The sequence below is a fragment of the Netta rufina genome (genome assembly GCF_964035555.1).
Source record: "Netta rufina genome assembly, chromosome: Z".
NCBI classification, from domain to species: domain Eukaryota; kingdom Metazoa; phylum Chordata; class Aves; order Anseriformes; family Anatidae; genus Netta; species Netta rufina.
The window spans coordinates 15,685,870-15,713,426 of NC_140126.1; the positions used below are offsets into that span (position 1 = coordinate 15,685,870).

General features: G+C 36.3%; 1 protein-coding gene across 1 annotated transcript in view; it reads left to right on the forward strand.

Moving 5' to 3' along the window:
* MAP3K1 (mitogen-activated protein kinase kinase kinase 1) overlaps window positions 1–27,557 on the forward strand; it is a 58,871-nt gene that overhangs the window by 13,812 nt on the left and 17,502 nt on the right. Inside the window, 5 exon segments of the mRNA XM_084305527.1 lie at window positions 20,842–20,992; window positions 22,462–22,668; window positions 24,395–24,595; window positions 25,450–25,566; window positions 26,115–26,263. Of these exon segments, the coding sequence (XP_084161653.1) occupies window positions 20,842–20,992; window positions 22,462–22,668; window positions 24,395–24,595; window positions 25,450–25,566; window positions 26,115–26,263 (825 nt within the window).

Genomic DNA, 27,557 nt, shown 5'->3' on the forward strand with positions numbered 1-27,557 from the left:
AAGATCACCCCATTCCAACCCCCTGCCATAGGCAGGGACACCTGCCACCAGAGGTTGCCCAATGCCCCATCCAGCCTGGCCTTGAGCACCTGAAGGGGTGGGGCATCCACAGCTTCTCTGGGCAGCCTGTGCCAGGGCCTCACCATCCTCTGCGTAAAAAACTTATTCCTAAAATCTAATCTAAACCTACCCTCTTTCAGTTTAAACCCATTCCCCCTTGTCCTATCGCTCCACTCCCTGACAAAAAGACCCCAGCTTTCCTGTAGGCCTCCTTTAGGTACTGTGAGGCTGCCGTAAGGTGTCCCTGGAGCCTTCTCTTCTCCAGGCTGAACAACCCTAGCTTTCCTACTGGGGGTATGTAGCCCCAGGCTTCACACTGTTTCAACGGTTAATCAACTCTTCATGTTAAAAATTTGAATTGTCTGACTCCAAAGCTAAAATTTTAAGTACCTGTTTGAACCTCACTTTAAAGTTATGCAGTGTATGTTGTGGCAAACATTCCAACTCTTGCTTTTTTTAAAACAAAATGCTAAGTTGTGTTATGCTCCATCAAAATTAAACTAGCTGATAGTACTTCATACTGCTCTTTGAGAAAAGATTTCTGAAGGAAGAGAGCTCATAAGTGGTTTTGCCATGATTGTTACCGTTACCAGTGGAGTGTACTTCTTTCTCAAACCCTGTGCCTTTTTGAAGTATAATGAACACCACTGGTTGTACACATCAGAGTTTGGCAGCTCCTTGCCTAGCGTGTTTTGTAGGAGTTCGGTAACATGAAAGAATCTAGAATGTTCACATGACAAGGTGGAAACTAACATTTCATTTAAGAAATTATTTCAGATGTTGATAATATTACTATAATTAAATTATCTTCTCAGTTTCAGAAGACTTTTTCCTGACCTTTCTCATACCCTATATAAGTATTTTAAAAATATTTTTGGTAATGGTAAATTTGGTAAAAATCAGGTGTATTGTTAACTGAAGGCATTAGAAGGCTGTCTGTTCAGGTGAGATTGTGTTGAACGAGGAAATTTTGGGGAAGTCAGAACAACTCTAGCTGTACTTTACAGAGAATGAAATGAGCTACAAAAGCCTCGGGTGCCACTTCTGTGAATGTACAAACTACAGTAGTCATGAAACACTGTCCAGCTTTCTTGAAGGTGTGTGCTAAGTACTTGTTCTGGTAATGGGTACTCGGCTTCTTCTACCTGTGAAAGAAGGGGTAGTGGGAAGCATGGGTTGCAGGTCTTCTATAAAGTTTCACCATATATTAGGCTCTCAATTTAATTCAACAGGACAGATACCTTATTTAAAGGTAGGGTGGAATATTGTGCGTATCGGTGCTGGTTCATTCTGGTTATATAATCATGTACAAAAGGTTAGAAAGTTGTTAAGACAAGTGACCTTAGGGCTCTTTTATGGCGGTGGTCCATCCTTAGGATATGCATTTGTCTTTCAGTTAAAGTTAGCAGATCTAATTTTAATACACGATTTGAATGAGAGGAATAATCATCATTAGCTTTGTTCTTTTTCTAAGTTCCAGTTCCCTACATTAATATGGCGAAGCTACGTTATAGTCTAGTTCAGTACTGTTTGGATATCAGTAGCTACAACACTTTTTTCATCTGTGTTTTGTTTCCTTTCAGTGGTGATGCACAGAAATTAGTTTCAGGTTTTAGTTGGTATTTGTTAAAGGCAATTTAATAAGTAGCCACTTCAGTAGTCTTCTGTGTTGTTGAAATGTCTGTGTTGGAGGTGTTGTGTAAGAGAGACTTTCTTGCCTGTTTCTTATCTTTTAATGCATTGCTTAAAATAAAATCCTTTTTTGGGGTAATGCTGATCTCAGTATGGGTTCCATTTTTAAATCCTCACAGATTGTCAAAGGGTGGACAGCAAGCAATTCAGTGAGGTGTTTTACTTACGGCTATTCCTGAATAAAATATCTATGAAATTTTTGGAGGAAGGCTTATGAGACAGGTATGAAAACCTGATCTTTCCAAATAAGAGTGTGTCTTCTGATTATCTGCAAGTTCTTCATTTTCATTTCACTAAAGTAAAACAGCTATGGCTGTTTGCCACTGATTGTTAAAAATTAGTTGTTGACTTAAGGGGACAGTGAGTTAAATGTAGTGAAAAGGGTCCTTAAGGGTCCCTTCCAACTCAGGATATTCTATGATTCTATGAAAATAATGTATGTAACAGTAAATTGTCACCTTAGTAATGGAGGAGATGTATAGAGTTTTCTCTTTTACAGCAAGTAGCAACTGATGAAAATGTTTTGCTTTCATATTACACCTTAATAGATGGAACTGCTGTGAGTTTGTGCTCCTTGTTTAATTTTTCTCATATAGAGTTGGATTTTCATTCATTGTAGTCTCATTTTCCCAGTAGCTAGGCTTTTTTCAAAGTAACTGTCATATTTCCTTTTCATTTTTTTGTTGAAAAGTTGAAGTTGGAAGTGATTAATGATCTTCCAAGCATAATGCCAAAATTCTCCTCATCTCCGAATATATGACTTTTTTGAGATGCTTTTCATTAAACTCCTGTTTTTGAAGAGAAACTATGTGGCTTCATTCAGCAATTCAAAAACTGGTAAGGCTTTTTTGAATGCACATTAATGTGCCAGAATTTGTTACTGCAGGAAGAAATGATAACGTGACTTCTAAAAGACATAAAAGATTCAGCTGTTATTAGTTTAATGTCCCTTAGACCGTTAAGTTAAAATTAACTAGAGACGTTCTGGGAACCAGAGTAAGACACGCTTGGAAGCACAGGTGCACTTACTCTTTCTGGCTTTAGGACATCATGGTATTCAAAACTACTAGAGAATTTTTCATGAGAAACTGTTAATAAATGGAAATAAAAATCTGCTGCAGGAATGCATGTGTTAGTTTCAGAAATTCCTGCTAAAACTGTAGTACAAGAAGAGTATCTCACTTAGTAAATTTTATGTTTTGAAGTAGATAAGGAGCTCTGTTCTAGCAACGTCCAAAACTGAAATGTCAAAATCTGCAAATTATCAGGCTTTTGGACTTTTTATAAGAGAACTCCCTGGAAAAAGAGGGCTTCAGTCTCCTATCTCAATCTATTTTATTGCTTGTTACTGAACAAGTTTACCAGCAAGCTTGGGTATGCGTCCCTATGGAACAAGTGACAGTTATAAGGAACTTAAGAAATGTGAAGACAACTTGCTGTGTTTTCTTTCCAGATTCAGTGTTATTTGTTTGCTCGTTTAGATAGAATTGCTTAATTGATTTCTGGGGCTACCATTAACACCAGCATAGCTCTAATGTCTTTTGGTCTGATTGCAAGTGGTCAGTATGTTTTATACTAGAAGCCTTGCTTAATGATAAAAATTTTTTGAATCAATGAAGGGATATACAGTGGAACATCATCTTCGCTTTTAATTATGTTTATTGCTGAATATACAAAGCTAGAAAAAGATGCAGACAAGACAGCTGCTCCCTACCACCCCAAACACTAGTGGCATTTGCGCATTGTGGTGAATTAGATCTAGAAAATTTTTAAACTTTTGCTCTCATACATTCGAATCCTACTGTCCTTCATAAGGAAGAAAAACTACAGATAGTTATCTGGAGGTTTTCTTTTAGTTTACTGAATTAAGCTAACTAGCTTAACATGTAATTGTCATTTTTTGTTAGCGACTTTTTCACACATTGGCTAGCTTTTACATCGCAGAGAAAGTTGCTTTTAAGTTGATGTTACATAGATGTGAATACCTTTTTTTTTTTTTTTGCTTATGGGTTTTGCTTATAGAAGAGAAAACAGTACGCTGCTCTGTGGATCACGGTAGGTAATTTGCTCCGTGTGCAATGCCTTGTGTACCTGATGGTGGTAGTTAGCAAGTGGAATAGTCTGCTGCCACTTGCTACTTAATAACTCACACTCCCGGATTAGGTAATATTTTCATTTACCTCTTCAAACTAGATTCATTATATGCAAATGACACAGGGTTTCTTTTGTAAAGATGATAACTTATAAGATAAATATTTGCATTTTGTGAACAGTAAAATAACTCCTCTCCCCCCTGACCAAATAGGTCTGAATTTCTTTCTCCTAGATGAGCTTTAAAAAAAAAAAAAAACTGCTGTAGAAGTCTCTTGAGACAAACTGTAGATAACACTTGCCTTGTTCTTTTAGCTTAGCTTGTGCATCTGTTTCTTTATTTGATACTGAGATTGCCACAGATTTAATACAAGGGGACCAAAGGCTTGCTGCAAGAAAAGTGCACCATGAACTGTGGTGCAAGAAAACAAAGTACTGATCTCCGAGTTAATGTTTCCTGTTGTGTTCTTAATGTGTCTGTCATAGTAAGCTTTTTATTATTTAAGCAAATCTTCTAGTGAATACTACAGATCATATGGTATAGCAAAACTCATTTCTGTGCCGATCCTCTGTATTAACTTTACTATTATGTACTTCAAATTGAGCCAGCTGTATACCATGCTATTCATAACAGTTCAGTGTAAAAGTCACGTAACACTGTTTGTCACACACATTTCCCTTCTTATAATTGTTAAAACAAACAGCTGTATTTCTGCATTGTCCAAACCAACTGCTTTGTTTTGGTTGGTTGTTGTTTTTTTTTGTTGTTGTTTGTTTGTTTTTAATCTAAGGATCCATAGAGTAGGAACTGCTGCAAAAAATGTGCTCAGGCATTAGGACAGCACTTGAAAATAACCTCTGTTTCACAGATTTCTGCCTTCCATTAACTTAGTAACAAAGATTTGATGTGTTACACAGAAGGGAGAAGGGGCTTTTCTTAGTCAGGAGTAACTGAATACATGCAACTAACTTCTGCAGAATGGTTTTTCATTTCCCACTTTTGCAAGGGAAGGATTCCTTCTGAAGCCTTCTTTAGCTTCCCCTAATAGCTATTTTTGTCTTTGTACTATGTGTTGTCAGACACAACTTTCCCAAGTATATTGAAACTTAAGTATTTGTTCTTTTTATTCGTTTCAGAGAGAATAAAATGCATCTTTCTGGATGAATGTCTAACTCTCCTCTGTTCAGGCCTTGGGAAGGGATTGCCTTTTGTTATTAATGCCTTCAGGAGTTTGGGTTTATGTTATTGTTTATCTCTAATTCTGATGTAAGCTTTCCTTCATAGCTGAGGTACCATTTTCAGTGTGATAATGAAACAGTATCAACATCCAGCTATGTTAATCTATTCCTGCCTGCCTGTTAAATGTTAAGAAGGTGACTTAATAGTTTAGATAGTTTTTGCAAAGCAGGAAATTACAGACTTCTTACACTTTGTCACTAACTTCAATGCCTAGAGCAGGAAGAACTGCGAAGATCCCTAAGAATCTGTTCCAAGATGCAGACACATGGTGTTTCTGTTTTAGCTTCAACACTTATAAGGAAATTGGTTTAAGTGCCTTAAAAGTGCAGAAAAGTTAATTTTGATAGAAGATGATTAACAGCTGTTAGTTAAGGTACGACTTTCAATTGATATTTTTCTCAACCTGGGGATCAATCAGACCTTGTATCTAAGAATTTATTGCTATAGTATAGTTACCATAGAAAAAGCCTTAATGAAATAAAGCTTGCCTTGCTTCCTCTGCTGTTTTGGGCTGTATGCATGTAATACACTGACAGGTCTGTTTTTGTTGTTGTTTGTTTTCTAAATGTCTTCTTGCATGCACAGCTTCTTTTGGAGTTTTAACATAAACCATAGTTGCATAGTGTCTCATTTTCCCTCTCCAGAAGGTGAAGTAGGTTGTTCCAAATTCCCCATCTGCCAATTTGGTCTGTTGAGTGAAGCATCCATCGAATTCTGAAAGTGTTTTATTATCAGATGTCCTAATCTCAAGCAGTATTTCTGTCTCCATCCTCCATCCACCTTTACCCGTAAAGGAGAAAAAGTTTTAGGGAAAGCTAAGGTGATAAATTACATGTATTGCTAGGAAATGCTGACTGTAAAACTGCCGGTAATATACTGCTAATATGTAACTCTGTAGTTCTCCACATTGAGAGAACAGTGGTGTTCTGTTTTCTTTTCTTTTGTAGTTTAAATGCATTTGTATATAATGGCTTTTCTGGCATAAGTTTGTCTCAACAATGAAACAGTGGGATTTTTTATCAGTATTCTTGCGTGTTCATGCTGATAGTGTCATGTGTAATCAAGAACATGTAATCTCTTTTACCTAGGGCAGCTAACTACCTTCTTAAATTATTAATAGGAAAAATAAGGAAAGCAAAGCCCATGCTCTTATGGACCAATTAGTCTTACTCAGTACTCAGGGGGAGCTCGAGGTGCTTGTGCCTTTACAGGAATTCTTCAAGTTACTGTATCCCCAAACTTTCCTTTTTTGTTTCTGTCTGTGGGGTTGTTCTCCAACCTTCATTTGTACGCAAAATCGGTATATAAGCTGACTGGAATAGACAGTATGCATTTACCTCTGTGTTCCTAGCATGCCTTTCTGTAACTACAGTTAATCTTGGCTAACAGCAACCTTTGCTCTTTTCTCGCATTGTGGTGTGGTAAGTAAACTTTTTTTCCCTGGAGGTTAGCTTAAATTTTTTTAAACACCTTGGGTCACGTCATGTGACATCCCTTGGTTTTCAGCATGCAGCCTACATACAAACCAGAAGGTAAAAGTTTACAGCAGGTCAGAAACTGATCAGGCAAACACATGCAGAGACATCCTCCTCCAATTCCACTCTGAGGCCACAAATTGTAGGTGATTGTGAGGAAGAATTTGAGTAGAGGAGTTGCTCCAAAGTTGTCGTTGTAGTTTTACCGTGCTATCCACAGATAGTTGCCATTTGATGTAGGATACTGGGCTAGATGGACATCGCGTTTGATTTTATAAAAATGACCTTAATAAAGATGCTGTCATGGCAGGGCCTGTGGAGTTGCAGACTGCAGCTGGAAGCCTTATGAATGTGCAGTAGTTAGTTGCCTGTAAGCTGATTCCTATGTTTGTGTTCAAATAGTCCTATCACACTTCCTTTCTGTCCTGAAAATGTTTTTCTTCCTACTGTAAGTAGTGAACAAAGGAAGTAGTTATTTTGGGGAGTAGCCTCTTGAACAGAAAAATCAAAAAGTAGCATTAATCGCTTTCAGAGCGTTAAGTCCTCCAATACAAATAACCTCGTGGCTGCAGGTCCTAGCCCTGATATCTTGCTGAACAAATTCAGGTTGAAAGAAAACAAACTTCAGATTTTGGTGGGGGCTGTAATTCCTACTTCTTCAGCTTCATTTTAGTAATAAAACTTTCTCCATCCTATGAATCAGTGTTCATCGGTTTGGTAAACTCCCTTGCTGTGTTTGGGACATCTTCTCCACTGGAAAGTGTATCACAGTTTATATATACATGCTGTGTGCATATGGAAGACCTAAATACTGTGTCTGCAGAGAATGACTGAAGCTTGTTGCTCAGAAATGCCATCCTGCCTGTTTTCCAGGGAAACTGTTGTGGGACCGTGCTAGGAATCGCATTGCAGAGCAAATCGAGCTTGATGCTTTTCCATTTTTCCTCCTTCCTCTCCATCCTCAAGTTTCAAAAATGTTTTTTGAAGTCAGATCCACAGCAGTGGGAAGGAATAGAAATGAATAACATAGGTGGGGAGGAGGAACTTCTTAAACTGACATTGCTGCTGAGAAGATGGAGTACGGAACTGTTTCAGCAAGTCACCTACCAAGACTGGGATAGCTTCTGACCCTTTCTTCCTCTCTATTGGTATATGTAGCTGTTTATTCAGGGCCTAGGTATTTAAATTACTTAATATGCTTCCGTGCTCGCTATCACTCCAGTTCTAATGTTAGTACTTGATCTAAGATTATTCTAGTGGCAAATCCAAGATCCTACTTGCATATAATCTTTTATGTACTTTTTGCTGTTTGACTTTAAAAAAAAAAAAAAAAAGCGTAGTTTTTCGTGTTTAAAAGCATCTTAAACACTTTGAGTTTTGTAGATTATGGCTGGGACTTAGATTTGTAACTAAACTGAAAATCCTGGAGTAATCACAGCATGTGAAACTGAAAGTCAAAGCTGATACTTTACTGCATAAAAATAAAATCATGCAGGGATAATTTGAATAAAATCTTTGTAAAGCAGAATCTAAGTTTCTCTAGAGCCATTCTAAATAAAATGCGAAAATATGGTTAATTCCACTGCTTCATGAATCACTCTCACTAATTCCTAGTAATGATTATTCTTTTAACCACGCACTAGTGGCATTGGCATCTAAGAAGCTGAGGAAAATAAACAACGTATCTGTACTTCTACATCTGTTCAGGTGGCTTCAGGAGGATATCACTTGAGGATGTTGTTTTTGAGGGAGTCATTTTTAGAAATGTAGGAAAACATCAGTTAAGCCAAGAAAGTGTTCCCAGTTGAGTGTGTTTGTTGGTAGTGAACTTCTGTGCTAAAGGTTTCAAGGGTCGAATACAAATGAATAAAATACAGCCACAGAAGCAAAAGTCATGCTGTTAGCCTCCAAAACTACTTATTGATGGAAGACAACTTTTTTTTTTTTTTTTTTTAAAGGTGGTGGGGGGAAGGGGTGAGGTATATGGGGGAGCAATTTAAAAGTCTGAAAGCATGCTTATGTATTCATGCTTTTTCTTCGAAGCTGTGGACTTCGCTGAATATTGCTATCTCAGCTGAAGCAACGTTTGAGGATACTGTGCAGATGGCTAATAACCATTTCCTATCTGTACCTTTCTGGGTCCTACAGCATGGGTTGACTGCGTGGCCATTCTTAAAACCATGCTTTCCCTGGTGATATCACTGGTCTTAAATGGTAATTAATGACTGATTGGCAACGTATAAGAAATCGGAACCTACTAGCTTGAATGCTGGCAGTCAACTTCTGACAGCGTAAGTCTTAATAATTTTGAAATATATTCTTTCAACATGAACATTTTTCTCAATTAAATGTGAAGCCTGGAGAGTACATTTACTCTTGGACTGTATGCATAAGGCCTGGGATATAATAAATCCACTGGGTATCTCAATGTTTCAGAATGAGCAAATAAATTAGGTTCTGGAAATTGACGTGAAACTCTGAACAGGGAGGTTTGGTGGTGTTGCCATATCAGAGGTTTGGAGTTTGCTCATTTCATGAGGGTTTGTGTTGTTTGACTGTGGGCTCTGGTAGACAAATTCTTGTAGAGTTTGACTGCAGCAGCGTAAAATGGCACCACTGTCCGTGTGCACAGCCATACAGTGTGGGTGGAAAGGGAAGCACATTTGTTTGGGTTGTCCCAGTTTACCCCAGTCTAAGTAATACCCCAGTGTAACCTATACCTGCCAAGTAAAATTGATTTGGTATTGTTATTTGTCCAAAGCCAAGTGGCTGTTCTTTTTGAAGTTATACGAATGCATCGTGTATATATATGATTTATTTATGATATATTTATATATATAAAAACAGCAAATGCTAAGAGGAAAGAAGGTAGATGTAATAAGAAGCTGAAAGTTACAAGGAAAGTTTTGATGCGTTTCTAATGGAAACAAAAGATAAGTACTAGGATAGTAGGAAAATGGAAAACAAGTAATGCTAGAGCTAGTATATGCAGTCACCAATTGCCCTGAGCACCTTTTCCAGCACTAATGAATGAGGATCTCCTGTTACTTAAAGCATGAGGTTTCATACTAAGGTGGAGCTCATTCTATCATTGTGCAAACCTTTTTAAATTTGGCTTTTTTTTAGAATGTTCAAAAATATTTTAATGCATTCTATACAAGAAACTTAGGGGCAAATAATTGATGAGAAGAATCTGAAGTCACACACTTTCAAATATTTAATACTGACAAACATCCAAGATGGAATAAATACTGATATTAAGTATTTTAAAACAAGCTCTGGAGAAACACAAACTTGAATTTTTAAGTATATCAAAATATTTCTATATAAGTTAATTTTTTAAGAGAACATGATGATGGAGAGATAATTGCCATTGAAAATGTCTCCTCTGCCTGAAGTAAATACATATATGCCAATGCCTTAGATAATTCTTATATGTTTGGCACGCATCTCACTGAAAATACCTTAGGAGCTTGTCCTATAAACAATGCTGTTTAATGCAGTTCCCTCAATAAGCAACTCAATGCTTTTTTTTTTTTTTAATAGTGTAGTTTCAGCTGTGTGAGTCTACTTCCTTTTCCAAGACAGAGAGGTTGTTTCTTTTTGTGCTTGTAGGTTAGGATGAATTAAAAAGCTTTCTTATGAGTCACTGTATCCAAGTATCAAATTAAATACGAAATTAAAATTACCTAAGGGCTGCAGTTGAAATAAGTGTTTTTGAGGTTCCCGTAAAAAATACTAGTGTCCACAGAAGTTGTGTTTTTGATCTGTGCTTATTCCTGTTTACAGATTACATGCTTTTCACAAGTTTATTTTTTTCATTCCCAGATTCTTTTAGATCAATAAAAAGATAACATTGGTAAATTCAGCTGCTTTGATTTTTAATGATATTATGTCTGAAAGTGTGAGTTACTGTTGTAACTTCATCCTGGTCAAAACCAACACTGTTACTTTGGGGAGGAGATTTCATAGAAAACTTTGAGGAATGCAGAAAAGAGATTTTCTTGGGGTAGTTCATAGTTCTGCCAAATATAGCTGCAGTTAGCATGATCTCAAGTGTATTACTTATATTAAAATAATATCAGTACTTATTTTCAATGTATTTTATGCCCTTAAAGTCCCAGATGGACCAAATCTGTCTCTAATTTCAATTACCATGTAGATATATACACCAGAATATTTGGGTAATGTAATACTATGAAGCAGCTGAAAATCAGGGCAGATTTTTTTGTTCCATGCTGTGGTTTGTTGTCATGTTGGTCATTTCTTTCTGTACTTCCTTAGATACAAAACTGCTTTCAGCGTTCAAAATAGCATGGTGGCTTAATCAGTAGAGTCATGATACTTTACTAAATCTTGCAAAATGATTGCTTTACACAGCCTTGGTGGAAGAAAAAGATTTCTTGTAGCTGGGGAGCATGGCAGTCCTGTAAAGTGCTATCCTTAAGTCAGAAGTTGCTGTTAATTTCAAAAAGAGATTCAAGAAGTGAGAAGCCGGTAGACTGCTGGAAGGCAGAAGTGAAATCACCACCCCCAGACTCTGATTATTTCCTTGATTTGAATCCAAAACATTATCTGACTTTCTGCAATACATGCAGGTTTGCTTTATTATTATTTTTCCCCTGTGCAACTTTCCCTGCACTGGTTACTGAAGCTGTTGATCTAGAGAGTCGTGGGTGTAGCCCAAGTGGGATCCAGCATGAAGAGCTGCACGTACTCAGCAGAGGGTTCAGGAAGCAAAGGGTTGACAGAGTTCTTGGTGGCCCACAAACCCTGATGGAGGCTGGCAGCTGTACATTGGAAGTCACTGTCTTAACCCAAGTCTGAAGGTAACGGGGGCACCTCTATTTATACAAATCAGACCAATGCCTTCTTCAAAGTAAGACATAGCACTTTTATATCAAGTAGTGATGCTTTGTTATGAATCTGGACTTAGCAGGACCACATACGTTTTTCTAGATAAAAAGAAGTTTTGCTTGCTGTATGTATTAACATTGTTTCACAGGGAGGAAAAAGAGTGATATCCAGCTGAATGATTAGCTCTTACTTGTTGCATCTTCCTTCAAATATTGTATACATGTTTAATACTATTTCTAGTTACTGATGCACGGTATTTCTTAAGGGAATTTGACTATTCTTCTATGAGTGTGTTTTTGTAAGTAATATGCCTGTGCTCATACATCTTTCTAGGTATACGTAATGCTATTTGTATCTTTTATGGCAGGGTGCCCATCATTTTTTGAAACTTTTTTTTCGTAGGTGTTTGCTTGCAGGGGTAATGTGTTGTCTGGCATCCTGGGAGAGGGTGGCTCTCCTGAAACCTGGATGTGAGGACTTTATAATCTAATTCTGTTTCCTCATGGACACATGAGGGAAACATTTCCCTATGCATCCTTTCTCAAATCGCTGGTGACAAAATAGAGCTGTTGTAAAATGATGTTTCTTTACTGGTATGCATTCGCACTACTTACTATATGAACGTGTTTGCAGTTATGTCATGTTTTAAACAAATGCTGAAGATATCCTTTTTTTCTTTATCTAGACCCACAAGAAAAGGGTGTGAATTCACTGCATTTTTTTTTACTCTGACAATATCCAATTTAGTATCAATTATATTTCTAAAGAAGTGTGTATGCTATAAGTTAAAAACCTGAAAACGTTGTTAAAAATTACATAGAAATGTAGTGAAGTTCCTCTCTCTCAGGAATAGACTGAGAATGATAACAAAGGTGGTTTTTTTTTTGTTTTTTTTTTTTAAGGAGCAGTCCATATACTTGCTGTCCCACAGTCAGCTTCCTTGCTTTGTTGTCACAGGTGTATTTGTTTATTACTCGTTTTTTTTGCAATTGCTTGAGTTACCTTACTAAATATTCTCCTCATCAGGTAAGATAAAATAAGTGATGAATCTTTATATTCTGTGGATTTTAAGGAAACTGGGATACGAGATGCTGAGACCATAACCATTTTTAGCCATATGCTTGCAGAAGTTTTGAATGCCTTTTCCTGCCATTTGTTTTGTCATGCTAGCTTGTTATTATCTTACAAAAATAAACATTTAATAGCAGCAGCCATTGTTAAGAGTGGGCGTAGTTACAGTGTGCTTGGCTTGTGTCTAGACTAGTTGATGGACATCTCCAGGTAGTCGCTCCCAGTTGCACAGAGAGGTAGTGCTCTCCCCATACAGCACGCAGAATTTTGGATAGCATGCAAGAGCACTATATGTGCCAGAGCTTAGGAACTGAAGATCCTCAGTCTGTCTGGAAGGCAAGAGCAGAGAGAACCTCTGACTTTCTGCTGATCAGAAATAACCCATCCATGATGGATCTGCCATGGGTGTGCGAAGGGGTTTAGTATATCTGTATAGGCTGGTGTTTCTTCACCCAGCAGTTACTCAAAATAGATTGGCAAGGATTTTTTTTACTTTATTTATGCGCCCTAGGAAAGATTTTTATGCTGGAGTCAGAAATATATGCAGAGCTGTCTAGTCCTATTTGGCTATTGGAGCAAAGCTCAATGTATGCATGAGTATTTGCAGGACAGGGACATTTGAATAGTGTCTGGTGACCAGTGTCAGTGAGACAGACCTCTCTGTAGCATGGCTTAGTGCTTCTTTAGTTCACCTAATTGAATCTCTATCATAAAGAGTCAATCAATGATATTAATTCCAGTGTAACTCAGTTTTTTTCTTCTCACTTTATATAGCTTGTACATACACTTAACAAATAAGAGAGTAAGATTCCAAAAGATGAATACCAAATAACAAAACCAGACACAGGCAAGATACATAAGTAAGAAAATAAATTAAGATGATTAGCATAATAGGGTCCTGCTTCAAGCATGCTAATTGCTGCTTTTGTCCAACTCGTAGATGACAATTTGTTACAATGCCATGAAACATAACCCTGGGGAGAAATCTGATTTTTACCCTGGATGCATGGAATTCAAATCATTCTTCAGAAGCAAGCAGAGCAAACTTGTTAAAAGTCTTTCTGTGTCTCTGGCCTCCTTCTGTAAGGCTGTGGATTGGTGGGTTTTATAACTTTTTATGAACTTAGCTCTAGGTCACTTACAGATTTATTATTTGTTTCAAAAAGAATTAAGTTTGGTTCTCCATTTGCCTTGGATACCATTTGTAGTCTAACCAGTTATTTAGACTTAAAAAAAAAAAATTAGACTTATGTTGTTTGCTAGAAATAATATGTTTATAACCTCATATTTTTTATTTGCTGTCTTATGTGGCTATTTTTATGATCTTTTGCTGAGTGTACTTTAAAATTCTCATTCTAGCAGCAACCTTGGACCAGCTAATATCTGCTGATAATTCTAGTTTTGAGCAATGCCAGAATGGTCCAAATTCCTTTTTTTTTTTTTTTTTTTAAGTCCTTCAGAAATGATTTAATAGGTTGTAGCTTCAGAAAATCTATGTAGCTAGTCCAGTCCAAGTTACTTCTTTGTATACTTTCTTATTTACCCCATCCATTTTGAGGTGGGGTTGTATTGTGCATGGTTCTATCTTCTCATCCCTGTCATCTTTAGCTGATTCAGAGTGTAACTTTTATTTTAAATGTCTGATACTCTTATCTGTTGAGGCTAGGGGAGCCAAGTTGTCTAAGAAAGTTTATCCCATGCATTATGGGTGGAGACAATCACTCAACATGCAGTAGCCAATTTCAGCTTTGAAGCAGGACAGACATGAACTCAAAATGGTATAAATGTTCACGTTTAATATATGAGTGTGCAATAAATCATCTGCATTGGGAACTTTATGACTTCTGTTTTGGGTTTTATCATACCTTTTTATCCCATTTTTCTGCTAATGATTTTAGATTTCTACATCAGCAAGGATCACATGTATTTTGACCTGACCTCTTCTGAGTCTAGGCCAATTACTTTTCACCTAATACTCTTGTTTTGGGGTATGACAGACTTAAAGAAACTGAAGCCGAAGTTCAGTTTGGTGCTTAAGAGATTAAACCAGTGAAGAATTTGATTATTAAAAGAGGAGTTGAGTTAGGTGATGCATGACCAAGCAAATACTTGGTCTTGTACTTCGGTGTGAGAGAGCAGAGGGCTCAGATGGAGTAACCTATGGAAAAGTCCCTTTCTGATACTCTACGCATGCAATCCTGTGACTTTGTGTAGATGAATTAATTGCATAGTTGACTGTCAGTGAGCATTCGTATTGCAATCTTTGTTTTTAATGACATTACTGCCGTTCTTGGAGTAGTGCCCAGTAGTGTGTCACACAGGGATGGGCGCAGGACACGCGCGTTCTCTTCCGTTGCCCCAGTGTGAACTGGGCATGAACTGGATCCTTCTTTCTGGGTATCTGGAGTTTGTCATATAGTAATAAGTTTATTGAATCTTTGTGTAAGCTCTGTTATCACACTTAGATATGTTCAAATACATAACTTTGAGTAAAGAATTAAGCTGCACAACTGTTAGTAGCCTTTGGTCTCCATCAATATAAACAATTGAGTATTTCCCATGAGACTGTGCGTCCAGAAATTCTACTCAATAATGGAATAATCTGAGCTATATAGAGATGAAATACCAATTTCCCTCTGCAAACTTTCCGGTATGAAAGCATAGTGTTTGAGGGATCCTGTAAAGGAGCTGCTGTTTTTACGTCTTGAAAATAGCATAGCACATGGATACCTTGATGCATTTGAGTTAGTATTGAAAGATTAAGTAACAGCAGGAGGGATTAGAGAGACCTAGGAGCTGCTGTCGTATTTGCTTCAGATGTCTGACTGCTTTCCTAGGAAGCCAGGAGAACAGAAGTGCATGTCATTACTTCTCTGGTAAGCATCTGTTGCAGACAGAGGCCAGCATTTCTAGTCCTGCTTTGTAGGAGAGCTTATTTTCAGTGGTACTAAATAGCCCCTATGGCTAGGTGGCTTCAGAGCAAACAATCCAGCTAACTTCCTAGGATTTTACTTCCTAGGAGTTAGAAAATGCAGGCAGGTGGTGTATCTTCATAACTTTAGACATCTGTCTTCTGAAGGTCTGAGTCTTTGTCTTTGAGTGGTTCTTCACCAGGACATACGAGGTTCTGCTGGAGCTGGTGGCTCAGCTTGTATGTTTCTTTTATGTCCTGTTATTAGTGAAATGTTTTCTTTGGCAGATGTACCTTCTGACATGTCCCATTCTGATATGTACAATTAAGATATGCTTGGCTGTAGTGGCCTTTGAGGGCAAACGATGTTATTGGGAGAGAAGATGACGAATTTAACCAAAATAAGTAATGAATATTACTAAACTAGCGGAGGATCAGTAGCTTTGGGTTTACAATCAAGTAACAAAATTCTTTTCTGCCATGTTTTCATATTCTGTAGATTTTTTTCCCTTTTACAGAAAAATTGTGGAAGAAATAGCGTAGGCTCTAGCTTCTAAAACTCATTTGCCACAAAAATGCACTGGCTGTCACCTATAGTGGTGTTTTCCACAATGTTTCTCACACTGTTGTCTGGATTCCAGACATCAGTGGAGGTTCCACAGAAGCCTCCCTGGTATTGAGTTTTGCCTGTTTCATTACTTCACAGGCCCCATTTATTCTTTTTCTGTTTTGTTTATTTTTCTCCTAGCATGTAAATGTATATATAATTAGTAAGTACATGTATGTTTCAAAATGTCTGTAGAAGATGAATGTTAATGTGCTTGAGGTAAATAGAAAGGTGTTTGTAATGCAAAACATTTTTCAGTGGTTCATCAAAGTGACATCTTGCTGATGTGAGGGAAAGGCAAACCATAAATGCAGAGCACCGCTCAATACATTCTCCTTGTGAGCTTCAGGGGACAGGGTGTTGGTCAAACATCACAGTCTGTGTTCTTCTCAAGGAAAGATGATGAAGCCAAGGGAGTTAGGAAAAAGGGAATACTATTTATTGTTTCCCCTTTTGTATTTGTCAGCTACTCTAACAGAAGAATGGAACTTAATTTCACACTTACATAACTTTTGGCCAGAATCCCTGTAACTATTTTAGGAAGCCAGATTCATTAGTCTCTGTGAAGTAGTGTGTTTAGTGCTGTCTTTTTGTGGCAGTTGTTGCCATTTAGTGTTAGGTCGAGAGAGTTTCCTGTGAAGTTTTTCATTGTAAAGGAAGGTGTCATACTTCATCTTTTGCTTTGTTAGGATGGACACAGGTGGTTAGGTGATGGATGCCTGCAGTAGTTGTTCAGGAGGAAAAGAAGCGGAAGACTGTCAGGAGGTCAGACTGTCTTGCGTGTCTATCTTGGTCTGGTTTTAATGATCTTGATAACAGTACAAATATTTAATTGCAAAAGAAACTCTAAGGACTGATGCAAATGTTAGTGGCCAGAAGTTATCTAAAGCACTAGTAGCTGACCTTCTTAGTCGAGCGAATTTGCACTGAGAAGAATATAGGATTCCTCCCACACTCTTTGCTTCTCATTCACTGCTTTTCCTGTCTAACTCCAGGCTCTCCTCCTCACAACCTGCTGTTAAATGCATCAGTTGTTCTCTGATAGAGCCTCCTGTGTGACCACTTCTTCATCAATATTTTACCATAGCTATGATCATAGTTTGACTGCTGCTGGTATAAAAGTCACCCTTACTAATGTGTTTCAGGCAAATATTTAAAAAAAAAAAAAAAAAAAAAGTTACCCAGCAGTTAATTTTCCCCCCTACAATTGGGTATTTGTGGATATGGCAGACAGAGCTTCCCTTTTACTGATGAATTGATTCTTTCGTATTTCAGAACTTTCAGACCTCTTTCCTGTTTTCCTACTGCTAATAAGAAAATCTGGTCCATTGTGGTTTTTGGATAAAGCTGTTCACCCAAATAAGATAGCAGAGAAGCCAAGAAATTTAACTAACAGTTTCTAAGCATTGAGAAGCTCAGGCAAATGTATTGAAGCTACCATTCAGCTTTTTTTATACTGTTATATGACCTTTGTAAGAAAAATACTTGCAAAGAATTAGTATTAAATTCACTGAGACATTCAGAAGTAAAATTTGTTTGTATTTTTCACAATAGTTTGCTAATTAACTTGTATATTGCATACCTGGTATTAAAATATTAAATCATTGACCCATAGAGATCCAGTTGTTAATAGCCTAACTGTTTGCAAGCCTTCAAAATTCAGACAGAAGCAAAGGACGAGGTTTTGTCTTCTGTATTTCACAAGATTTCATTACTTGTGTGTTCCCGTACAGTGCATTAATCTTAGCGTTGTAGTTCATGAAGCATTCATTCACAGTGAAAAATGCAGTTATTGAGATGCATACCAATGAAATTCATAAAAAGCAGTATTTATCAGCTATGTAGTTGTAAAACTGCTACAAGAATTTAAAGGATGCTTAGTGCCATCTTCTTAGTTTGGCAGGGCAATGACTTCAAAAGTTGCTGTTTTCTTTTTCCTAGAAAAAGCCTTGTATTCTTTTTGGTTGATTCATGAAAAGCTGAAACATTTAAGAGCAAAGTCCTTGATTCCTGATGAAGCAGAGGGTGGTATATCAAGAAGTGTCAGGCTCCCTAGTCCAAGCTAGCACATTAACCGAGATTTGTGTTTTGACCTGCTCTTTAGCTTTGAATTACTGTTCAGATGAAGTACCACCAGACAGTCACATCATTACCTTGACTCAACAATGGTTTTTGCTGTATTGAGATCAGGATGCACGGTACCTTGCAGGGTCAAGTCCTCTGTGGTGTGCCCTGTGGGTTTTCTACTATTTTTATTTAGTACTAAGTTACAGCAGTACGGGGACTGACAGCCCAGTCACATGGGCAAACCTAAATTTGACTAGAACAATTTTGTTGTTGTTGTTTTAGATTAAAAAAAAATAAACAAAGCCTCTGTAGGTTCGAGCCACAAAATGAGGGTGTCTGGGAGTATACAGGAGACTTAATGGAAACAATATTTTTCCTCTTAATGCACAGACTCAACAGCAGAAGAATACATAATAAATTATAATTTTAGCCAAGTTTGAGTTAAAATCTGAAGATTTCTGAAACATATTGAAAACTGTTCTAGGAAAACTCACACATTACTTAAAATCTGGAGAGAAAAAAAATGGTTTTGCTAAGCAGAAGCTTTCAGACTTGTTTTTTCCACCTGCGTGTAAGAAAAGCACAAGAGTTCTTTGTGCAGGCAAGAGCAGATTGGTTTAACTGTCACATGAGAGGAAGATAGTTGCTTCTACTTTTTAGAGAACAAGTACAAATTGTGAAGCCTTTCCTGTTGTATTACATTGTTCATGAATTTGAGTCCAAGGACCTCTAAAAGACTTTTTAATATCTGTTGGGAACTCTAATCAGGGTTATATAAGAAATATTGTGTCATTCTTTCACTGCTAGGATAGTTTTCTCTCTTGTATACAAAACAATTGAGTATCTTGTATTCATGCCACTGAAATAGTTTGTGTCATGGGATAGCTAATACAAAAAAACAAACTGACCTATATTCTTAATTTGCACCTATATATTTATTTTTTTTTTTTGGAGCTCTGTTTTTCTTATGCAGATGAAGATTTTTGTCTTTGGGCTTTACATTTTTCCCTAGACAAAAAAAAAAAAATCAACCCTGTGTAAGAATAGACAACAGGTCTGTCTCTCCCCCTTCCCCCCATTTTAAGCTTCTGGCATATTTGAACTCTTCCTGTTGCTGTCATGTCTTTCTGTGAATGAAGAATCGCTAGTTCTTATGTCTCTTTCTAGAAAATAACAGTATAATTTCAGTGCCAGAACAAAAATAATTTCTATGTCACTTGCTTTAAGTTAAGGCTTAACATCTGGAAAAAAAAAAAAAAAAAAAACCTTTGGTGGATTGTTTTTCTATTTTTAAACTTTCTTTTTTTCTGAGTCTTTAATCATTAAACATGGTTCCGAGTATCTAAAATTGGTTATTAATGGTAGGTTTAAATTTTGCTTGAAAGAAAATGTATTTTGTTTATGGTATCCATCTGCTTATTACATTTCAGCACTGAACAGGAAGAGTTATTTCCTGTCTCAGAATACTTTGTTTCCTTTGTCTCTACAGTAAGAGAAGAAAAAACATCATGCATCTCTTTCTGATCAGTGAAATCTTCTCATTATTCCAAGTCCAGATTTGTAATAAATGAACCTCAGTAATGTAGTGCTGGTGAAGATAGATGTTGTAATTTGAACGTCTTTTTATTCCAGGGAATATTGTAGGGAAAGTTGTAGGTCACGCTGTCATGCAGTCATACAGTACGCAAATGCAGTTGTAACTGCATAGCTAAACATTTTTGATGTTGAAGACTGCAGGCGTGAAAGCTGCAGCTCTAAATATGTAGTTACTTCTTGTTGAAACTAAGTTATTATCTAGTGGTTATCACCTTCCACTTAGAGTTGTGACTTTATTTTTTTGAAATCACACTTCATCATGAGAGTTGGCTTAATTAAGCTTGCTTATTTTTAAAGACAGCCAACATCAAGAAGGTGGGCGGGGATCATGTGCTGCTGCTTAAGAATGTGGTTTTCTTGGTGATTTAGCAGACAGCTCAACAGAATCAGGAAATCTTCCAGACTGCTCATATTTCTTTTTCAGTGTCTGAGAGGGATTTTTTCTTTCTTTCCTGTTGTTGCCAGCAATCACAGGCAGCTACATTGCTGTAGGTCAAAAAAGTACAAGCCAGATGGATTACACTTTCATTTTACAGATGTGAACTTGCTGTGAATTTTGCTATAATTGTAGCTGACTAGGAGTGCTTTTGAGTCATCAGTCACTCAAAGCAACTCCCAAGGACACTTGCATTACTTTCGTGATTTCTGTGCCTGGTTTAAACATACTCTGTGTATTAGTTTACAAGCCCTTTTTTTGAGGAGTTCACGTATGGGAAGAGGCACTACATAGTTGCATGCTTTTGTGTCCAATGAAGATGTGAGCTTTTCATTTATACTAATTTTGCAAATTGTTTTTGAAATAGAGATGGCAAGCTTTGAATTGCTGATGCATACACGAACAACACTTCTGAAACTTTTGGAGATTGACCTAACATGTAGGGGTAATTTTTCTATTGGTTTAATATTTGCCAAGACTTCCATTTTTAGTGGGTGTCCAATACAAGCAATAAATACATCTTAAAGAAATACCCCTCAGAAAATGTATGCTGCAGAGTGAAGAATAGCAAATTAGTTGCAGCAATTCTTAAGAGGGTTGCTGCAATCAGTTGGAATTAATGTTTCAGTAGCTTGATTGTAAGGAGAGGGAGAATAGGATGGTACAAAGATTAAGAATGCTGTAGTATTATACTTAACTAAAAATAAATGTATGAATTTTTTTTTTTCTTTGCTGTAGTCGTGACATGGAGAATAAAGAAACCTTGAGGGGGCTGCAAAAGATGGATGACCGCCCAGAAGAGCGCATGATCAGGGAGAAACTCAAGGCAACATGTATGCCAGCTTGGAAACATGAATGGCTGGAAAGAAGAAGCAGGAGAGGCCCTGTGGTAAGTAGCATTGAAGGGCGTTATCTGTAACAACTATTGCAAATAAAACTTTCTTAAGTTTTTCTTTTAGAGACCTATTTATCTTAACAGTTTGCTGGCTTTTAATTGTGATCCTCTTGTTCATTTTTTTTAGTCTGTTTAACAGGAAACTGTGGTTCACTTTCTTAAACGTACACATTTATTAAGCTTTTTGAAACAGACATATAGCTGCTCTGCAGGTTTTGTAGTATGGAGTACTGCTGTGGCAATACTGCCCTCTAATGTCAACAACAAAAATAACTTTTTCATTAGGTAAAAAACTGAGTGCAAAACTGCAATCTAGTAGTATTCTGTACTTCATTCTTAAAGGTTTTATGGCTTTATTTCCATAATTTGAGAAAGTTAAATTGAGGTTTTCAGCATGTTATAATGTAAGTATATGGAATTTTTGTTAGATAGGAAAAATGAAACAGCAAACAAAACACTTGCAAGCATACTAGAAACAGAGAAAAGCAAATCTGAGTACCTTCTTCACATAAGTCTTAACTCCGATAAACTGTGGATGCCAGAGAACCTCGTTAGTCTTTTTCAGTAATGCTTTTTGTATAAGTGGCTTAGAAATAATTTTAGAATCATAGAGTATTCTGAGCCAGAAGGCACCTACAAGGATCACTGTGTCCAACTCCTGGCTCCACACAGCACCACCCAAAAATAAAATCAGATGTCTGAGAACTGATGTCTTTAATTATATTTTCTCATAGCTTATATCACTCTTCGGTCCAGACATCTGAAAGTTGTGTTGAAATATTCCATATCTCAGTGCTGAAATTTGGTGTCAACTCAACCTGTATCAGGAGTGTAAATGCTCACTCTGGTTGAGCACATACCTGTGCAGGTAGTGTGGCACTGGGCATGATGATTAGCTCGCTTATTAGAAGTGATGTCGCTGTTCCAGTTGTATTGCAGGGTTCTCAAGGGGCACAGCACACCTTAATTTTGGTGTATTGGGTTCTGGGTTTAAAGTAATCTTATTTTGCAAAGAGTGGTCATATTGTTCTGTAGATACAGTAACCCTAATATTTCTCAACTGATACCTAAAGTAGTTGGTAGATAACTAATATAGGTGGTCAGTGTCTGGAGGAAAATATTCCTTCCGATCTTACCGTCCCAATGGGGAAACTGTTGTCCTTTGATATACCATGAATGACAGAGAAGCACATCAAGAATAAATCTGTTGCTGCAACAATTAACATAAGTGGCACAAAAGGACAGTAAAAATATCCTTTCTTTTCTATGTTTTGTATATAGACTAACAAGATATAATGCCTATGAGATGTTAATAATGAAGCTTAGGAAATGTGCAAAATCTGTGTGTCTGAATAAAGGCTTAGTTATATAATGCTAGTAAAGAAAGTTTTGATGGATTTGTATTGCTTTAATATAAAACGAATAATTTGTAATTCTAACATTCATGGTTTAATTCCTGCAAGGTGGTGAAACCTATCCCTGTGAAGGGAGATGGATCTGAAATGAACAAGCTATCTCTAGAACCTCAAGCTGAAGGACAAAGCACTGCTTCTTCACCTACACAGAAAGGAAGGCGTAGTCCTTCTCCTAGTAGCTCTTCTTCATCATCCTCTAGGACTGTTAAATCTGAGTCACCGGGTGTTAGAAGAAAAAGGGTGTCTCCAGTACCTGTAAGTTGCAAGCTGTGATGTAATTATTGATTTGGATATATTCTACAGTCTTTTGCTTAAATAGAGAGGCAATAAATACGTAATTCTCACTAGGTAGGGCAAGGCAAGATGCTGATGTAGAGGTGTTATGACACAGTATCACTTAAGAGTGAGATATGCAGATAATATCTCATGTTACATTTTTCTCATGTAGAATTGTATTCTATGCTCTTAGGGGTTTCTTCCTTTTAATTCAGTCACGGTATCGATTTTTATATTTATTTTTTTTTAGGAAATAAATGAGGAAGTACAGATCTGAATGTTCTCTTAGCTTGATTTGCACAAGGAGATGCCAGGAGTTTGGTTTTACTGTAGTTTTGCATGTTAGTTCTCCAAGCCAGTATATTCCCTTGAGGACAGGATTGATTATTAGAGCAACATTAGGGAATTGCATACCTGGTTCTTGTTACATTACCAGTAACCAGAACAGTTATTGGTAGGCTATTTGTGATCCTTCATTTCAGGACTGATATTTATCTACAGATTCAGAAAGTTTAGTACGTGCATTCTTAGAAGGTCAGATCTATATCATTACATTTGAGATCAGGAATGGAATGGAACATTTTGAGCATTAAGAATTAGGTTCATCAGACAAGTTTGGGAATGTAACATTTTGAGCAATAGTGTCTAACAGATTTGTTATTGCAAACATACTCATCCTCATTTGACTCATCTACAGTTTCACAGTGCAATTACAGTAAGGATAAAATCTAATTGCCTTCACTGTCCCATTGTTCTAAACAAGGTTTCCAGAATCACTAAAATATATACTGCCGTTCCACTGAACTAGGGATGAATACCACACAGCACAGCATTGCAGAACTCCTTTCCTCCTGATGAGAGAAATGAAAATGTTAAAATATATAAATAAAATAAATAATAGTAATAATAAAATTGTTCAGCTTTTTAAAAATTGTTCGTAATTGTTCTTTTTTTTCTTTTGTATAAACCTTTCACATGAGAAACCTTGAAGTTCAGAATATCCTTTACTTAACTGATGGGCAGTAAGTCAATTACAGCCCTCTGCATCATAACTTAAAATTCCAAGTAGATGCAAATCAAAGCAGAAGATTTGAAATTGGATAGTCATTAAAGTATTTCATAACATTAGAAATGTGAAATGAAATGTTAAATGTTAATGTTAAATGAAAACAATTCTTATAAAAAAGGGCCATTTTCTTGTTGTTTCTCATCATCAAAAATAACAACCTGAGCCAATAGTTGCTCTAATTGTGTAAAGGACAGGGAGATGTATCCTTTTTCTTTTTCTTTGGAATTTCTTAAAGTAAATTCTTATTTCCTTTTGTAAACTCTAGGCATAGAATTTCTTCACTTGTATTAATGTTACAAATTTAATTTAATATTGATCTATTGAGCCATAAGCCAGTGATGATCTGGTTGAATTCCACATTCTAATTCAGTAGTAATATAGAAAGTTTATTGATGAAGATTTGAAAATTTAAGCAACTTAAAAGACTTTCCTTTGTAATGTCAGACAATTTCAGTTACAAAGTTGCAGTTTTTCTTCTGTCGTCTTGTTCTGATCATGGAAGACAAAATGAATCCCTTTAAATTCATGAAGTCTAAGCAGGTTGTAGTTTCAGGTCTGTACACATACTGTATGTCATTCTAAACAAAATACATAGCTGAACTGATGGAACTGGAAATGATGGAACCAATTCTGTAGTTTCAGAGCGGACGTATAACACCACCTCGAAGAGCCCCATCTCCAGATGGCTTCTCTCCATACAGCCCTGAGGAAACAAATCGTCGTGTCAACAAAGTTATGCGAGCCAGGCTATACCTGCTGCAGCAGATAGGACCCAACTCTTTCTTAATCGGAGGAGACAGCCCTGATAATAAATACAGAGTCTTTATTGGGCCTCAGGTAATGAACATGTTTGTGTTGTCTATAGCTTTTAATAACTCATATTTACTCTTGGAAAATTGTGTACAAAACCAAAACAGATTCAGTCACCAACTTATGTTAATGTATCTGCAAAGATACGTAATTGCTTAAAAGGTGCAGTCTGTGCTTAGCTTGTATTTTTGTCAGATATGTCAGATATTTATAGCAAGTACTATTTTTGTCCAGAGCTTCTCTTATGCCTCCTTTAACTAGAGTCTTTTTCTTTGTAAATTTATTATTCCTACAAGTGGCTCCCAAGCATGTCTTATTAAGCATTTTTGTCTAAAATTTGGCAGCTTTCCTAGTTTCTCACCGTGAAATACTTCCTTTCATTTTTTTTAATGGAGTATATATAAATGACAAGCAATGTCACAATAATTCTAATGGAGTGATATTACCATTGATACCCATAATTATATCATTTTCAGAGACTTCAATAGTACCTTGATTCTGTATTGGAGAACATTGGGTTTTATGTAAACAGAAGTATCTCATTTAAGTTTGCTGTTACGATAGAGATATTTTTTAAGTTTAAATGCATAAATTTATTTTAGTATGGAGAATAGCTTTCAGTTGACTTTTTAGAAATGAAAGGAGAAAACTGGTATTATAATTGTCTGATTTTTTTATGGGTATTCCTGAACAATGTTTTGGGAATTCACTTTATGAATGTAAGAAGATACTGATACACATATATAAGATGCTATTTTGCCTTTTTTTTTTTTTTTTTTTTTTTTGAAAAATAAGAGGGCCTAGTATATACCCTCAGCGTGGAAAACTGATGCATGTAATTATCTAGTCAGTAGAGCCCTAGCATATATTTTTCTTTGCAGACTTGTAGCTGTGGTCGTGGAACATTTTGTATTCATCTGTTGTTTGTTATGCTGCGAGTGTTCCAGCTTGAACCCTCAGACCCAATGCTATGGAGAAAGACACTGAAGAACTTTGAGGTAATCAATCTCATAAAGATCTAATGGCAATCTAAAATCTGCCAGGTAAAAGTCTTCTGCGCACTATTTTAAAAATGCTGAAAACTGCTGTATTTCAAAGCCATGAGAATTAGTCTTTAATTGTTTTTCATTTAATCTTAAGAGATATGTAGGTAGAAAAAAACATCTGCAAATAAAAGGTGTAACTAAAAGAATTACTGGAGAGTTGCAGTGTAGTGAATGATTCAGATCTTGGATTTTCTAGTCAAACCTATTTATTTGCATCTCTGATTAGTTGAAAGTTAAATAAAACATGGGTCTGCAGAAGGATGTGTGTATACTTAAAGCTATTAGTTATTCTTAATAAATAGGGTTTTGATGTAAACAGTGTTTTCTTGTGATCTGTTTATTAGTAAAACTTCTGAAATTCCTGGTACTTCTGCTGCTAATATATTATTAAGAAGGTCATTAGATCTCTTCTAGTAATAGTTAAGCTCCAGTAATGTTGTCTTTAAATACAAGCTATTCATAGCATAAATGCTACTGTTGCTATCTTTTTCTGATGTTAGGTTGAGAGTTTGTTCCAGAAATATCACAGTAGGCGTAGCTCGAGGATCAAAGCTCCATCTCGTAACACCATCCAGAAGTTTGTCTCACGCATGTCAAATTCTCATACATTGTCATCATCTAGTACTTCTACATCTAGTTCAGAACACAGGTTAGTATTTTTCTAAAGGAATTAAAAGCTTTGTTATGTAGTTGTATATAATTTTGGAGATTTAGAATCACCTACATTATTTTTGCTTAAAGCTGCTTTCATTTCAAACCATGTTAAATCTCTATATTTGCAAACAATCAAGACTCAAACGTGTGTTAGTCATTGTGGTAAGGAGTGGGCATATTTGCTTTATGTCTTCCATTTGAGAAATGTTAACTAGACTTGGGAAAAGAATTTTTAGTATTAATTAATTTGGGAAACAAATTTTAGAAATGTGATTAAATGCAAGACTGAAGCATATATTAACTTTAGAAACAATTGTGTGCATTTGTTCAAATACAGCAGTTGTGCAAATGTTGACAAATGAAGAAACAGGATTTCATTTTTTCTCTTGTCCTAGTAAATATGTACTACTTTGGAGATATGTTTGTACATAAGAGAGTACACTGAAAATTTTCTGGGTAAACACACTGCTTGTAAACAATACTAAAATATGTGAGCATATGTTTAGATAAATTTTTTAATAAACTTTTTCATGTAAAATGAATGATTAAAATATTTTGAAGGGAGTTACTAAATTAATGTGCTTTTTCTAGTTTATACCATACTAAAATATGTCTTCTGTTTTAAGTGAGATTTGATTCTTTGATCGCTTTCTTTTTTTTTTTTTTCTACTAACCTCTACTACTCGAGTGCTCTTACATGTTCTTTTCCTGATATTACAAAGATCTTGTTTCTTAAACAAATGAATTGTTCATGAATTAGTGGGCTGAATGAACTGGGCATCCTCTAGAGAACCAAACCGCAATCAGAACTGAGACTTTTCCTGTAAAGTGAAACTCTAATATAAGGTCTACCTTGGTATATTATTTTTCAATTATAATCATATGGCTGGATGACTATAATCAGACATTTATAATTCTGATGTACTGACTGTGACCTTGATTTCCCATTGTCTTTCCATTGTCTGTTTTTTCCAAATTGTCAAATTGTCACTACATAGTAAACTACACTTAAAAAAAGAAAAAAGAAAAGAAAGAAAAAAAGAAATACATAATCTACCCTGAAACCACTTAGGTGGCCAGTTCTTTTAATTAGATATCTTGTTTAGAATAATTTTTTTCATCAGGATGGCTTCACTGGATTGTGAACTTCATTGTAGTGCTTATCATTTTTGGCAGGATAAAAAGTGTTTCCATTGTTTGCCAGTACACCTCATGGCTAGTTTCAAGCATTACTGGTTCAATGGGAGAGGTTACCATTTTGTGCAAGTCTGTATTTGTCTTATATGAGT